The 16,003-nt window shown below is 42.6% G+C and overlaps 1 protein-coding gene across 2 annotated transcripts in view; it reads left to right on the forward strand.

The window, feature by feature from the left end:
• JAK1 (Janus kinase 1) overlaps positions 1 to 16,003 on the forward strand; it is a 57,333-nt gene that overhangs the window by 13,766 nt on the left and 27,564 nt on the right. The window contains exons 2-4 of one of the 2 annotated variants that reach the window (XM_077785310.1): positions 10,220 to 10,296; positions 11,054 to 11,252; positions 12,346 to 12,469. In XM_077785310.1, coding sequence (XP_077641436.1) covers positions 10,291 to 10,296; positions 11,054 to 11,252; positions 12,346 to 12,469 — 329 coding nt within the window. In that variant the 5' untranslated portion in view covers positions 10,220 to 10,290. The remainder of the gene's footprint in view (positions 1 to 10,219; positions 10,297 to 11,053; positions 11,253 to 12,345; positions 12,470 to 16,003) is intronic. The other variant, XM_077785311.1, reaches the window with a different exon arrangement.

Consider the following 16,003-nt stretch of genomic DNA (forward strand, 5'->3'; position numbering starts at 1 on the left):
TAGTAAGCTCTTAAAGCCACTTTCCATGGCAGCAGCTCCTTTAATTAATTAGGAGTGATGGCTTCAGTCCTGTTTTTTCTGAGCTTTTAAGGTCAGGGCATAATTCTCGTGCTTGGTGCTTCCAGAAGTGCTGCAGTGTGGTACTCACATGATTGCCTCTGGACCTAGAGGGATAAAAATTGGACTTGAAAACCAGCAGGAGCAGCTTGGTGGCACCCAGAGGTGTTTATTGAACTCAACAGGTGAAATTTTGTGTCCAGAGGGCTGTGGTTTAATATCTGAATAAAACATTGCAAGGTTTTAGCCACAATGGAACAAACAAGTCCCAACTTTGCTGTTGCAAAGCCCCGTTGGCAATGCCCACCATCCTTAGGGTGCTGCTGATGCCTTGTGGGGGCTGCCCTGGAGCAGAGGCTGGGCAGAGTCCCAGAATAAAGCAGGGATTTCTCCAAAGCATCTCCTCCATGGATCCACCTTGGGCAGCACCAGAGCCCAGCCAGGGCTGCACCCAAATGACCCAAAATGGTCCCAAAATGCACGAGCGCTCCCGGGGCTCTCCCTGGGATCAGTTCTGCTCCATTGGCACCTTGGAGTTCATTGTCCCATTCCAGCTCCAGCCCATCAGTCCCATCCTGCTTGTTTTTCTCTCTCCAGCCCACGCTGTTTGTGCTCCTGGGCTGAGGTTTGGATCATTTATCCTTGGTGCCCAGCTGGAGCAGGAATTGTTTTGTCTCTGCTCTGTGCACAGAGCTCAGCATCCCCTGGTGTGAAGTTCAGATGATGTTGAGCCCCTGATGAAGCCCAGACTCACACACTAGAGCAGCTCAGAATGTGAAAATATAAAAGCCAAACTTGAGGCATCATCATAGCCAGGCTCTTGCACTGCCCAAGGTGGATCCATTGAGGCTTTTTAATAAATCCCTGCTTTATTCTTTAACACTGCCCAGCCTCTGTTCCAGGCAGCCTCTCCTGGCATCAGCTGGGTGGGGATAAACTGGAGCTGGGGCAGCAGAAATCATTCCTCTTACCTGCCCCGTGCCTGTGCAGCTGAGCTCCAGGCAGAGCAAAGCCCAAAGATCTCTCCAGCAGCAGGGAAAGGCTCCTGCATCCACAGCTGCTCATGGGAGAGGGAGGCAGAGCTGCAGCTGGGATATTTCTGCTGCTCTGGGCTTCTGGAGAGCTGGAATAAAATCATAGCTGGACTGAAAAATTAACTGCCTGTAAACTTTTATGAAACTGCTCTTTGCCAAAGCAAGAAATTGAGCTACTGTCAGTTTTCATAATACACAGACAGGGCTGGGAGTGCTGATGGAGTTCAAATTCCTCTCATAATTTTTGACTTTGAATTCTAAAATACAGACTATATGTTCAAAGTGGGTTTTTTTCCAGTTTTTCTGCATGGTATAAGACTCACAGGATGATGAATCTGGATTTAAAGACCACCTGGAGTTACCAGGCATCCACTGCAGAAATGGCACAAGCAAATGTTTCCCAAAAAGAGAGAAATGAGTGAATTGTAAACAAAAATGAGATGATTCAGCCCTAGCAGAAGTGTATAGAAGAGTTTATTGGGATTGTTCACCTGGAAGAGCTGTGAGGCTTTCTAGGGCAGGAAAGTTGTTGGTGCCAGGCTGGAATTGCTGTTGGGGTGAGATCTGTGCCAGGTGTGAAGTGTGGCAGAGTCTGTGATGGGTGGAAAGGCAAATTTGGGCATTCTGGGAGCAAACCTGCAGTGACAGGAGGAGTGTGCAAGCTGCAGGACAAACCTTCAAATTCATAACAGGGAGGGGAGAGGAGAGGAAAAGGAGAGGAAAAGGAGAGGAAAAAGGAGAGGAAAAAGGAAAGGAAAGGAAAGGAAAGGAAAGGAAAGGAAAGGAAAGGAAAGGAAAGGAAAGGAAAGGAAAGGAAAGGAAAGGAAAGGAAAGGAAAGGAAAGGAAAGGAAAGGAAAGGAAAAAGGAAAGGAGGGGAAATGAAAGGAAAGGAGGGGAAAGGAAAGGTCCAACTGCTCATCATTGCACTCTGAAGCCACTCACAAGTCCCACCACCTTTGAACCACTGTTGAAACAATCCTAAGGTGCAAACATGTAAAATTTACTCCTGTTTAGGCACTTACTTAAAAACAGTGGGTGTGTTTGTCCAAGATACTGAATGAATGGAGGGTAAATATTTGGGTTGCTTGCCAGGGTGATGCTGGGCTACAGCTCGTGGTTGGCAGGAGTCTCATGGCAGCAAACTCTGAATTGTAGCAGAGCATTCACAGCTAAATTGGCCAGTGAAAATGCACAGCTGAAAACGATTGGTACGACCTTGGGTGGTTGAAAATGATATGTAGGGTGTCTGGAAGCACTGAGGTTTGTTAGGGGGTGGTGCTGGAGGACAGGACTGGATTTACAGGTTCCTTTCTGCCGCTGGTGGCAGAGCTGCTCTGCTCAAACACGGGATTGTCTCAGAGATAAAATAAAACTGATACCAGACAAGTAACAGGGTGTTCTCTGGTTGAGGCAGAAAGCAGCTGTTAGATAAAGCTTTAACTGCAGCAGCTGGCTGTTCATATTCTGCAGGAGAATCCTTAGAAAACCTTGGGAAAAGTGTCCTTAGCATCCCGAAGGGAGGCACAAGGATCCTGGCTTTTGGCAGAGCTCAAGTTGTTTACTGAGACAACTTTCTAAAAGGATTCGTTTGGCTCTCAGGGATTGCCTTCTTCTGTTTCAAGTGTTTTCTTCCAGTTTCCTTGTGTTTGATTTTTGGGCAGAAAAGAGCCTTCAGCTGCGAGAAATTAAAAGTGGTTTTTTCCCCCCCAATCTTTGTTGCAGTTGGATTCAGAGAAAATCAATTTAGGAGGAGATCTGAACCACATCATTTCTTTGTCATCTTTCCAGGTGGTATTTAGGGCTTAGCTCCTCTTTTTGAAGGTGACAATGTAAGTAAGAATTCAGAGTAGGCAAAACGAAGACGAGATCTTGAGCACTTTTGTGATCAAATACAGATGGGGGCTACCAGCACTAGAGCAGAATTTTAACTTTAGGAAAGAAGAGCAGAGACCACAGAGAGGGGTTTTGAGGATCTAATTTCTCTTGATGTCAGTAGTAAATCCCAAGTTTATTATGGAATTTCAACTTGATTATAGCAGGAATGTTTCTTAGTTAGAGGATATTTTTTGCTGTTTTGTGGTTTGCTCTTAACAGAATGAACAGAACTAGTGTAGTTTTGTTTGGGCCTTGATTTAAATTGTGATCCTTTCAGAGTGAACTTTAACAATATCTTCTCACCACACTTAAAAAGAAAAAGGTGAACCATCAAAAAAGTCTTACCAAAGTGCAAAGCCACCACAGGAAGCACATGACTGCCAGATCTGGGGGGGTTCAGGGGCTCTGCCCTTCTCACAGCAGATGTTGGCCACGTACTCAGAACCTTTTTAGGGCCCTTGGAAGGGCCCTAAGTGGCAGCAGGTGTGTGATATTTATTGTGAGGGCAGGTTGAGTGTGAGAAGTGCCATTGTTTCAGTTCTTCTGGGGAAAAGCTGGGGTTGGTCCTTGCCCTCAGGAATTCCATGGGAGGAGCTGGGATGCCCTCACAGCTTGTGGGCAGCTCAGCTCCAGTGCAGGGTGGTGCTGTCCTAGAGGAATTTTTGTTCCTCCTTTGTCCCAAAGGAGTTTTGTTCCTCTGCTCAGAAGGAATTTTGCTGCTGCAAACCCTCCCCTGTCGCTTGTTCCTTCTCTTGAGGCCAGGTGACCTCAGGTGTGGTGGAGGGGTAGCAATGAGATGATCTGTGAGGTCCCTTCAACCCCAAATCTGTGTTTTTATGGTGGGGGTGTTGTAGGGGGTGAGGAGTTTTGCTCACAGGGCGCCGTTAGTGCTGGGCCGAGAGTCTCCATTTCGTGCTAAGACATGAAAGTGAGAAAGGTCCGGAAGAACATCTGGAGCTGCTCTCCAGGAAGTGGCTGAGCAGGAGGGAAGTGACCCTGCGTGGTTTGTGGCCACGAGCCAGCAGGAGGGACCTCTGCAGCAGCTCCGTGCTCACCCAGGCTGGCCCCAAAAGCAAAGCAAAGCCTGGGAGAAGTTCACCTGCTCGGGCTGGTGGGGTTTGGAGGAACATCCCACCCCTCTCTTAGGGTGGGATGTGGGAGAGCTGGGCATTGATTTCCTGGGTAAGTCAGCAATTCTTTTCATGGCTCCTCATTTGCAGTAAGGACATGCTGAGAACATTTCTCACCAGTCTTGGCTTTGCTGGACCTCAGCTGGTTGCTTGTTTTGGTTTGTTTCTTACTGAAGATCTGAGGTACCTTCAGAAATCTGGGTGCTGTCCTCATAAATCCATGCTTGCTTTTTCCTTAAAAAAATGGTGAAATGGAAAACTGGTGAAATTCCCTTGTTGAGGAGCACCAGTGGGTCATGGAGATTGTTTTGCAAACAGTTCCTTGGGAATTGTAGGAAATGGATTCATAAAGAATTTTTTTAATTTAACAGAAAGTTTATACAGTTTTAGATGTTTTTATATAAACACTAAGAGTTTTGCATCTATTGTGTCTCACTATTCCTCAAGAGTGATAATGGAATAAAATCTTTTAAAGCATCTCTCATTTATGCCATCTCTTAAAAACTAAGAAAACCAACATGGAATTATCTAAGGAATTACCCAGTGGAACAGGTGCCAGGATGGCACATCTGGGACCTGGGGATCATCCCTTCTCCACAGGCACAGCCTGTGGAGGAAATGAATTCTGTTCAGTGAATTAGGTGAGGTGGGGTGGACTCTGGTTTATGAAAAACTGGCTTTTAGGAGAACCTGGAGCTCTGAGAGCCTGTAAATGCATAGCGAGTCCCCAGAGGTTTCTTCATCCATCATTTCAGCATGGTGGGATCTCTGAGGTTTTAAGGCTCAGGAGAACAGGATGAGTGACCTCACTTGCTCCTGCCTGGTGAAGGGGAAGAATTCTCCAGTTACAGACCTTCATTAAACTGCTTCACCTCCTTTCCTGTGGCTTTTCCTGCTTGGGAAAGCTGCTCAAGCGCTGCCCTGGCCCTGTGTCCACACAGGGTCAGTTCACAGAATTCACAGAATCCCTGGGTTGGAAGAGACCTCCAAGATCATCGAGTCCAACCCAGCCCCAGCACCTCAGCCAGCCCCTGGCACCCAGTGCCACATCCAGGCTTTTTAAACACACCCAGGGATGGGGACTCCCCCACCTCCCCGGGCAGCCACTGCAGAACTTTATCACCTTTCTGTAAAGAACTTTTTCCTGCTCTCCAGCCTGTATTTCCCTTGGCACAGCTCGAGGCTGTGTGCTCTGTTCTGTCAGTGCTGCCTGCAGACAGAGCCCAGCCCCAGCTGGGCACGGGCACCTTTCAGGAGCTGTGGGGAGTGCTGGGGTCACCCCTGAGTCTCCTTTTCTCCAGGCTGAGCACCCCCAGCTCCCTCAGGGCTTCCTCACAGGGTTTGTGCTCCAGCCCCTCTCCATCCTCGTCCCCTCCTCTGGATGTGTCCAGCATCTCAGTCCAGCTGTGTGCTGAAGTTTGCCTGCTCTGGTCTCCCACTCAGCAGAGACGTGGGCTCCTTTTTGGGTGGGTTTTCTTCCATTCCCCGTTCTTTTCCATTCTTCCCATTCCCATGGATCTGTGCCATGCCTGCAGCGTGTTCTCCTCTCCTGGAGCAGGCAGAGCCATTCCCTGCATGCAGCTATTGCTGAGTGTGAGCTGCCCAGGAGCTCTGGAGCTGCTGCCGTGTGTGTGACCCTCCTCGCTCTCCCTGCTCATTCCCATTCAGTTCCCTCCCATGGAAGTTTTAACTTGGATCCGCAGCGCTGCCACATCCCGCTCCGGTGCCCTGCTGAGGGTCAGTGCCACGGCAGCCCTCAGGAACAAGCCCTGCACAACCCTCAGCGCTTTCTCCCGTGAGAATCCCCGAGGTGTTTGTGTCATGGTTTGACACGGGAAAAGAATTTTTCCAGAAGGAAGAGGTCAATTTGGATATAGACTAATTGAAGGTGGACACACCTCTGAGAATACAGAGGGGTTAAAAGCAAAATTCCTAGGAGAACTCACTGTCCATCTATTTTCATTTTGATCTTCGTGTGCTTTTTTTTTTTTTCTTTTTCCTTTCTTTTTTTCCTTTTGTAGTAGTAGCTTAATAAAGTTTTTTTCCCCTGTTATTAAGCTTGGGCCTGCTTTACACTGCTCTCAGTTCCACTTCACAGCATTCAATGGAGAAGGTTACATTTTCATAGGAGCACTAGCATTGTGCCGCTGTCAAACCCGTGACATTTTGGCAGGATGGTTTCCCTGGAAGCTTTGGCACGGGTCTGAAATGCCCCTCAGGAAACGCCTGGGACCAGCGCCGTGCCAGCGGGAAGGGGCCGCGCTTCCCGGAGCTTGCCCCAATGCTGGGAAGGTGGCGTGGCTCTTCTCCAGAGAATTCCCATCCCATCTTCCATCCCCAAACTGCCCCGGGCACGGGGAGCAGAGAGGAGAACATCCAGGAAGGAAAAGGGTCATTAATGCCATGTCCCGGGCAGGAATAAAAACAAATCATCCCTGTTAATCACTTTAAAACCAAAATGCCCCTTCAGCCCCGTGAGCATCAGTGTGGGCAATAAAGCTGTTTTTTAGATAGTTGTGAGGAAAAACGTATTAAAATTAAATTAATTCTGTAATTAAAACTTAATTGCAGAAAAAACAGGTTGTTGTTGGAAGGTTTCCATGATGGTTTCTTGAGGCTTTCTTTGCCTCCAAGGGAATCGATCCTGGTTTAGCAGACAAGTGCTTGGGGTTGACTATAAAGGATAGAATAATTGGTTGTAAACCTCAAGAACTGTATAATTAAAAGTTATTCTACCAGTAATCGGGGATGAAAGAGGATTAAGCACACATTTATAAGCTATAAAAACTTTGTTGAAGATGCCCTTGCTCATTGCAGATGGGTTGTGACCTTTAAAGGTCACTTCCAACCCAAACCAGATTGTGAAAAATTGGTCATTGTAGCAGCCCAGTCTGTATCCAAAGGAAAATCAGTCTGGAAAGAGCAGGTAATACAGGAAAAAAAAAGTGATTTTGTGTGTTTGTGTGCTCCTGCATCTGCCCCAGCCACTGCAGGCAGAACAATGAAGGTGACAATTTAACACCCAGCTCTCTAAGAGGGCTGAGAAGCCTCTTCCTACACGGGTGGCACGTCATGAATTCAGAGAAGTGGCTGAAAATGCTTTGGAAAGGCACAGGAAAGGAGCAGGGTCAGTCCTCGACCTGCAGCAGGGGATGGGTGGCTTTGGGAAGCACTCGGAGCACACCAGGGGTTGGCCTCCTCTGCTTTTCAGAGAGAGCTAAAAATGGAAATATGTAATATTAGCATGCCACTAATGAGGCTGGCTGGTTTTCAGTTTTTGAGAACTTTGCTGCACGTCGACCACTTTCGGGGAAAATTCCCATTCTGTGCCCTCCTGGCCCTGTTTTAAAACACAATTTTGCAGAGTGGATCAGTCATATCACAGCATGGATTGCACAGAAAATCCCACGGGGAATTATTCTTTCTGGTTTGGGGTAAACAGCGTGTGATGTGATCCCTCTGAGTAAAAGCAGAGAATGAACACAATAATAAATAGTTAAAACAAATAAAATGTACATTTGGTGAGAAAATCCTGTGGAAAACAAATAGCATGTGCTCATATATATCTAAATTTTCAATCTCTAAGAGGTTAGGAAACCTGCAACTAGATTGGCTGAGAGGGCAGAAAAGAGGAAGAACTTGCAAATGGTGCTTCAAAGTGAGTTTTGGGTTGGTCAGATTTTAGCTGGGATTTTCCTGTATTCATGTTTTCGGGACTTTTGCCCCTGCAATGGACGTTCCCTCTTTGCATTTGGCTTCCAGGATCCTGGTTTATGGTGACGTGTGGGGTTGGTGCAGCAGCATCCTTCTGGCTCAAGGAAGATTTACTCAGAGTTTCAAAAATACTTAATTTCTGCATCTGCCGTTTCTTAGTTTTTGAGGCGTGGACGAATATAAAGAGGTTGTTTAACAGATAATGTTGTACATTTGTTTTTTTCCTTAAAAATGCTGGAGCTGCTTGGTTGCAGCAAATGTAGTAAATCATAGTCAGGAATTTGAGTTTTTACGAAATATTATTATCTCCCAAATATCCTAATAGTTGAATGGCCAGACTGATTTCTATTTCATAATTCTTTGTGATACCAGGAGTTTTTGAGGGCTCTGTACGTGAGGGAAAATTCCTCACCTGGCTTCCCTTGACCAACCGTGGGTGGGTCAAGATTTTAAATAAGCAGGAAAAGCCTTTGCCTGGGGAATGGGATCTCAAGAAAAAAACATCCTGCACTCCCAAAAATATTGTGGAGGGTGCATTACAAAGAGCTACTTCAACTGGGAGAAACAGAAATGATGTGAAATTAAAATAGGCCTGAAAAAAAGCAAATGCAGCAGGGACTGAGCACATCCCTTGGAGTAGAGAAGAGACCAAAAAACCACAAATAACAATTTGTGAAGCTCTGAGAGAGTGGCAAAGGATAAAAATCACTTTTCAGAGAGGAAGCATTTGACCGTGTAGGTGTGGAGAAGGATGCTCAGACAGAGCAGGAATTTGGCTGGCTGGAAGGAGCCTTGCTGGAAGATGAAAATGCATTTTTCAAAGGTGAATCCCTGACAATGAGCAGGGGAATGTCTGGGAAGCCCATTAGGAAAAAATAAATAATGGATTGGATGTTGGGTTGTTGGGTTCAAACCCAGAAGGTTTTGTAAATGAAGCAGCACTTAAAGGTTTTTAGGATTCTGGGAATTGCTGTGACTAAAACCAAGAGTAGGAGTTTCTAACCAAAGCAAAGCAGCTCTGTTGAAAAACAAAAAGTTGGATTTATGAATCTGTAAAAGGCAGTGGTTTTATATTCCCGCTCACATTTTAAAACATCTGGACAATCTTTTTAACATTAAGCCCACACAGACATTATAATGTATTGAGCTTCAGTTATATGTAATTTAAAAGGGGGTTTTAATGAGAGTCAATAAATTTCACCTTTTGCATTTCAGTTCTATGGTGCTGTGTATAAATTATATTACTGTAGTATTAATATTAAATTATTTAGAAATAATATTTTCATAGAAATAATATTAACACCACAGTATATATTAATACATTATTAATATGTATTAATACATATTAATAATATTACTAATTTTAACCATTTGAATTTTATGGTGCTGTGCAGAAATAATTCCTGGCTTTTCTGCATATCCCAAAAATCATGCTTGCAATTACTTCTTCCCCAGATTATTGCCAAGAGAATGTGTCTGGAACCTCAAATTCAGCATTCAAGTGGCAGGGATGGCAGAAAAATGCAATTTAATTGGGGATGTGTGCCAGGCTCTTCAATGTAATTTTTTTTCTGGGATAGAATCGGGTTTGCTGGGCTCTTCCCAAGCACCAGGGATGTTGTTTGGCTCTGTCTGACTTTTCCAGACGAAGCCTCAGGCTTTTAGAGCAATATTTGCTGAAGTCTGCTAGGTCAGATTAACCTCGCACTGGTGAAGCAAAAATAATAAACACACATTTATTTTAAACACATTTTGGCAGGGATGGGGAGGAGGGAAAAAGGAGGGATGGAGGCTGGAAGTGGAGGAATTTTCAGCATCAGATGAGTGATGGGTGAGGGTTCCCAAACCAGCAGCACTGTCAGGTTTAGTTTGGACACATTTTAAATTACAATCTGGGAGAGGAAGGAAAAACTGAAAGCAGGGAAGAATTGGGATTAATATCTAATGAAAAATGTGAGGAATGAAGGCATGGAGGAGGTGAAGCACAGAGGAAAATGTCCCTGTGGTTTCACAGCTGAGGCTTGTGATGAGAACAATTCCAAACTGAAAATAGAGAAAATCCAGGGAATAACCGAGGTTTTCCTAGTTTTTTGGTTTCATCTCAGGCAATGCCCCCAAAGTGTCAGAAGGGATCAGTGGATGTGCCCAAACTCCTGCCTTTGGCTGAGGCCAGATCCATGTCTCTGTTACAACTAGTAGTAGTAATAATAATAATAATAATAATAATAATAATTGTTATTGTTATTGTTATTATTGTTATTATTATTATTATTATTATTATTATTATTATTATTATTTCTTCTGTTCCCTGGGACTGCAGGTGGAATTTTATCAGCCTGACCATTTCATTTGTGCCTCAAGCTGTACAAAGCCATTCCTGATGATGCTTATTTTTCCTTTTTTTTCAGTCAGAGTGAAGCTTCTCCTGAGGAGAGTGAAGACCCATTTCAGTTGTGTAGAGGATCCCACAGGCACATAAATGCAGGTGTGTTGGCTTTGGGGGTTCATTTTTTATTTGTTTTTTGGTGGGAGGATTAATTTCATAAACTATAAAATTGGTGGTTTGGGCTTTTTAAAGCTTAGAAAAACATGGAACAAAGAACCCAAATAACTCAAATAACTTTCTGCTCTTTCTAGTTAAGCACTGGGTATAAAATTAAATTATCTTTTGAGTCAGAGCTGCCCTGTTGTGCATCCTTGGCAATCTAAAAGCTCTTGCATTAAACCTACTTGGTGCTACCCTTTCCTCCTGGAGACACAGAGAAGTAGTAATAAAAAATAAATGCCAATAAATCTTATAAAATGCATCATGATTCATAAACCATCAGCAGTTTCAAACACAAAGGGTGGGAGAGGAGAAATATTTTGCTGTTAAGGGGCTGTAAAAATAGAAGCTGACTTTTTACAAAAGGAAACATCAGACGAGCTGTTTAAATCACTGGGGCTCAAGTGTTGTTTTGCAGCCAACGAGGTGCTGAAGGATGTGAAGGTTATTTCTGCTTTGAGAAGAGAAACCTTGCAGGAAAACTGTGGCACCACCAGAAGAGAAGGGAATGATTTGGAGCAGAGTTCCCAGAACCAGAATAATCACTGATATTTCTTTTTTCCCCCCTTTTTACCTCGTTGATTTTGAATAAATCCCCACCTGAGGGTTTGGAGGATTGTGGTACCAGCCAGCAGTGATGTCCTGATAATTCCAACTCCCCTCACGTTTCCCTTTGTTCTTTTCCCTGCACTCCCAGTATCTCAACGTAAAAGAAGATTGCAAAGCCATGGCTTTCTGTGCAAAAATGAGGAGCACCAGGAGAAATGAGCTCAACCTGGAAGCTCAACACCAGGGGCTGGAAATTCTCTTCTACCTGCAGGACAAAGCCCCCATCTGTTACTCCAGCGGCGAGTTCACCTCGGAGGAGCTGTGCATTGAGGCTGCCCAGAGGTGTTGTGAGTATTTGGATTTATTTCAGCTCTCCTCTGTGTGTCACTCCGAGGAAGAGCCTCCCCATCCCAATAAATCCCCACAAAGCTGCTTTGACCTTGTGTGCATCCCTCACGTGTCAGGGGCTGTGCTGTGCTCCTTCCTCCAGGCTGGGGCTCAGCAAAGCTCCTGTAACTGCACAGGAAAAGTGGATTTAATCTCTGCTTGATCTCACACCCCACTGGGCTTTTGTATTTACAGTTCTGGGGTTCTTTCCCCATGGAACACCAAACATTGTCCAGCTGCTGTGGGGTGAGAACAGGGGAACTGGGCAGGAATTTTCCTGCAGCTCTCAAAAAATGTTTTCTTTGCCCACATCCCCTGGATTCTTGTAATCCCCTTCAGCTCATTTGCCTAATTGCTCCTCTTCCTTGGGAATGGGTGAAATTATGTAAATCTGCAGGACAAACCTCACCAATTGAGTGCTGATGTTGTTTTTTTAAGAGATTGAAGCACAGTGAGGGGTATTTAACAGCCACCTATTTATGGTGGTGCTCTTTGGGGGCTGTGAACCCACAGAAGGTGCAGCTGCTCCCAGAGCTGGGGCAAGGAATTCCAACAGCTCTGGGATGGAGGAAATTCAAAGTTAAAGCAGATCAGTCCATTGGTGTCAAAGTGTGTTCTTAGCTGGAACAGACCAAAACTTTCTCTGGGGTCTTTCTCTGTGGACCAACCAAAGCTTTGCCAAAACCTCCATTCACCTCTGGGGGTTGAATTTATTAATAAAATAAAGCTGAGAACAAACACTTGAGTTTGGTAAAACTCCCTTTCCTGTGACCTGGACAAGATGAAGGTTTTAAGTAATTTCCTTGAAGCTCAGACCTTGGGCAAAATCAGGATTTGAGGATCATTTTAACACCAGAAATATCTGTTTAATCCACCCAAACCCCGTGGGTTGACCCAAGGTGACAGCTCCACCTCAACCTATTTGTTTCAAGCTAATCCCAGTATCAGTTTCTTTTCATGATCCAATATTTGCTTTATGTTTTTTTTTTGTTTTGGGGTGTGGATATGTACTGGAGCTTTGTGATTCATCCATTTGTGTATTTTTTGTGCCAGCTGTGTCCCCTCTGTGCCACAACCTCTTTGCTCTGTATGATGAGAACAAAAAGCTCTGGTATGCACCAAACCAGGTCTTCAAGGTGGAGGAAAAATCATCCTTCAGGCTCCATTATCGCATGAGGTAAGAGAAAACACCTGAAAAAATGAGATTTATTTATTCCTCCTGAAGAAGCAGGGAAGCAAAACCAAAAGCAGCAGCTTGGTTTGCACAGCTTAGAGGAGAGATGAGCAGCAGGAGCTTCAAATATCTCCTGATTTCTTTACATCTTTGGGGTTTAACCTTGAGGAAAAAAAATTCAAAAAGCACAGGAAGTTGTTTTCACAAAGCTGGGAGTGAACAAGGTCAAAGTTAATTGGAAATTAGCTCCAAACCCTGGGTTTTGTGTCAGTGCTTTTATGGATGAATTTCCATTTGAAGTGTTCCAGGGAATTTTACTCCTAAAAGGACAAGGCAGCAGGCTGTTGCTTTTGGAATTCTCCAGGACTACCAGGGGTCTGTGGGAAAACATGGGAAAACCCAACCAGGAGCCAGGATATTCCCAGGATCCGGGGCTCAGATGTAGCCCCAGGTGGCCTCCTGGAAATGCAGCACATGGATCTGGGGCAGAGACAGTGCTCCAGCCTCATCCAGGGGAGTTTCATCCTTCTGGCATGTGTTAGAAATCTCATTCTGCACCTCTTCTGATTCTGATTCTTCTTTGTCTTCTTCTTCACCTTCTTCTGATTCTTCTGATTCTGATTCTTCTGATTCTTCTGATTCTTCTGATTCTTCTGATTCTGATTCTTCTGATTCTTCTGATTCTTCTGATTCTTCTGATTCTTATTCTGATTCTGCTTCTTCTGATTCTTCTTCTTCTGATTCTTCTGATTCTTCTGATTCTTCTGATTCTTCTGATTCTGATTCTTCTGATTCTTCTGATTCTTATTCTGATTCTGCTTCTTCTGATTCTTCTGATTCTTCTTCTGATTCTTCTGATTCTGATTCTTCAGATTCTTCTTCTAATTCTTCTAATTCTTCTGATTTTATTCTTCTGAATCTTATTCTGATTCTGCTGATTCTTCTGAGTCTTGTGATTCTGATTCTTCTTCTGATTCTTCTTCTTCTGATTCTTCTTCTGATTCTTCTTCTGATTCTTCTTCTGATTCTTCTGATTCTGATTCTTCTGATTATTCTGATTCTTCTTCTAATTCTTCTAATTCTTCTGATTTTCTGATTCTTCTGAATCTTATTCTGATTCTGCTGATTCTTCTGATTCTTGTGATTCTGATTCTTCTGATTCTTCTTCTTCTGATTCTTCTTCTGATTCTGATTATTTTGATTCTTCTTCTGATTCTTCTAATTCTTCTAATTCTTCTTCTGATTTTCTGATTCTTCTGAATCTTGTTCTGATTCTGCTGATTCTTCTGATTCTTCTGATTCTTCTTCTGATTCTTGTGATTCTGATTCTTGTGATTCTGATTCTTGTGATTCTGATTCTTCTTCTGATTCTTATTCTTCAGATTCTTCTTCTGATCCTTATTTTTCAGATTCTTCTGATTCTTCTTCTGTTTCTGATTCTTCTGAATCTTCTTCCTCTTCCTCCTCTTATTACGACTTTCCTTGTAGCACTGTGAGTTTTAAATGCTCAGTAGAGGAGAAAAAGAGATGAAACAAGCTTGGCTTGCAGGAATAATGAATGCAGAAACTTCAGGAAGTGCACAGATTTCTTGGTTCTTCAAGGTCCAGCTCTAAGAAAATAACTTTGTAAAAAATATTCCCACACTCTGCAAGGAGAGGGCTCTGCAACGGGATTTTTGAGCTGGAATTGTTACTGTTGGATGAACTGCTGCAAGGAAGAATGGCTGATCTTTGCTTTTCAAGTGATGGTAATTCTTATTTTTGGAGGGGGAAGAGGATGCTGGAGTATTTTCCTTTTTTTCTTTAATTAGTGTTATTAATGCCTTAATCCTGGCAGATCTCAGCTGTGATGAGGCTGGCCAGATAAACAGCACAAAATACCAGAATTGAGGGACTCTAAAAGGTTTTTACAGAGCTCAGGGTGCCCTGAGATCAGCCACAGTAACAAATAATAAAACAATTTAATAATAAAAATTACTGGTGTAATGTGAACCTGGGGAATTTCCCCTGAGCCTGAAATTCTCTGTTTTTCTCAGTAAAAGAAGGTGATATTTAAAGTGTCGTTGTGAGGATTTAATCCTTTTAATTATTAAGAACATCTAATTAATTAGCAACTCTTAAATTTAATTATTTCTTAATAACTAACTTTTAAATTCAGTTAATTAATGAAGAACTTTTGATTCTTAAAAACCAGTTTTTGCTATGTTTGGTGTTTGTGTTTCTGCTCTGGGTGAATGATGGGAGGCAGCTTCCTTAAAATCCCCTCTTAAAAATAATTTTTGGCTGTTCATAACCCAACAAGATGATTTAAGATAATTAATGGCTCCAATTCCTCTGTTGTTTCCTGAAAATAATTATGAACACAATTAATTTATGCTGAGCTCTATTTTCTGTATTTTTTTCCTCTTGTACCACTTCATAGAATGAAGCTGTGGAAGAGCCCCTGCTTTCCATAATTAAAAGTTCTGGTGGTTTATTATTTGCTTTAAATTTTAAAAAAATTATTTATTATTTTATTATTTTTCCAGCTTTGGAGTTGGGATTTAAAGTTTGGCAGGGAAATCTCTCTTGTCCCTTGTACTCTGCAAATGAAAACTGACAAACTTTGGGCCAAAAAAATGGATTTTAAACAATTTCAGATGCATTTCAGAAAGAGTTAAGCAATGAAATCCAAAGGTTCCCATTTTCCCAGGAATACATTCATGTCCTGGTGGTATTTTGCTTTATTTCATTTATTTCTGTTGTGGCTTTTAGGTTGTGAAACTGCTCCCTAAATGAATTTGGTTTGTTCTGAGCTGTGCTAGAGGCAGAATTCCTCTGGGAAAAAGGAAAATGGTCTGGGCTTATTTCATAAAGCAGTGGATTAACTGTACATGATAATGGAGAAAGGAATTTTTAAAAATTATTTTTAAAAAATTAATTTTTAAATTTATTTTTAATAGAGTGGTGGATTAACTGTACTTGATCATTCAGAAATGATTTTTTAAAAATTAATTTTAAATTAAAAAAAATGTAAAATAATTTTTACTAGAGCAGTAGATTACCTGTACGTAATAATTCAGAAATGATTTTTTAAATTAAATTTTTAAAAATTAAATTTTTAAAAATGAAAAAAAAATTACAATAGAGCAGTGGATTAACTGTAGATGGCAATTCACAAATGAAATAATTAGCATTTTTGCTTACATTGCTAGGTTTTTGTGGTGTCTTTTTAAATGTTATTTCTAAACTGAACAATGTGACTGGGCTGAAATGTTTTTAGGGCTTTAACTTTTCTCCCTGTGCTGAAATAATTTTGTTTTCTGTGTGAATTTCTCCTCCTCTGCCCTAAATCAGTGCCAGATGTGCTGCATTTCTGGTGATGTTTTACAAGGACTTTGCACAGAAACTCTGTGTTCCCTGTGCTTTTCACACTTGCCTCAAGTTCTATTTTTTGGGGTTTTTTTGCTTTTTTTTTTAATGAAAACCCCCATGATTTTGTAATATCCTGGAGTCATTGCTCACAGGGGAGGAGAATTTAACTCTTCCGTGGTTTTG

The sequence above is a fragment of the Lonchura striata genome, chromosome 9 (genome assembly GCF_046129695.1).
Source record: "Lonchura striata isolate bLonStr1 chromosome 9, bLonStr1.mat, whole genome shotgun sequence".
In the NCBI taxonomy this organism is placed as follows: Eukaryota; Metazoa; Chordata; class Aves; order Passeriformes; family Estrildidae; genus Lonchura; species Lonchura striata.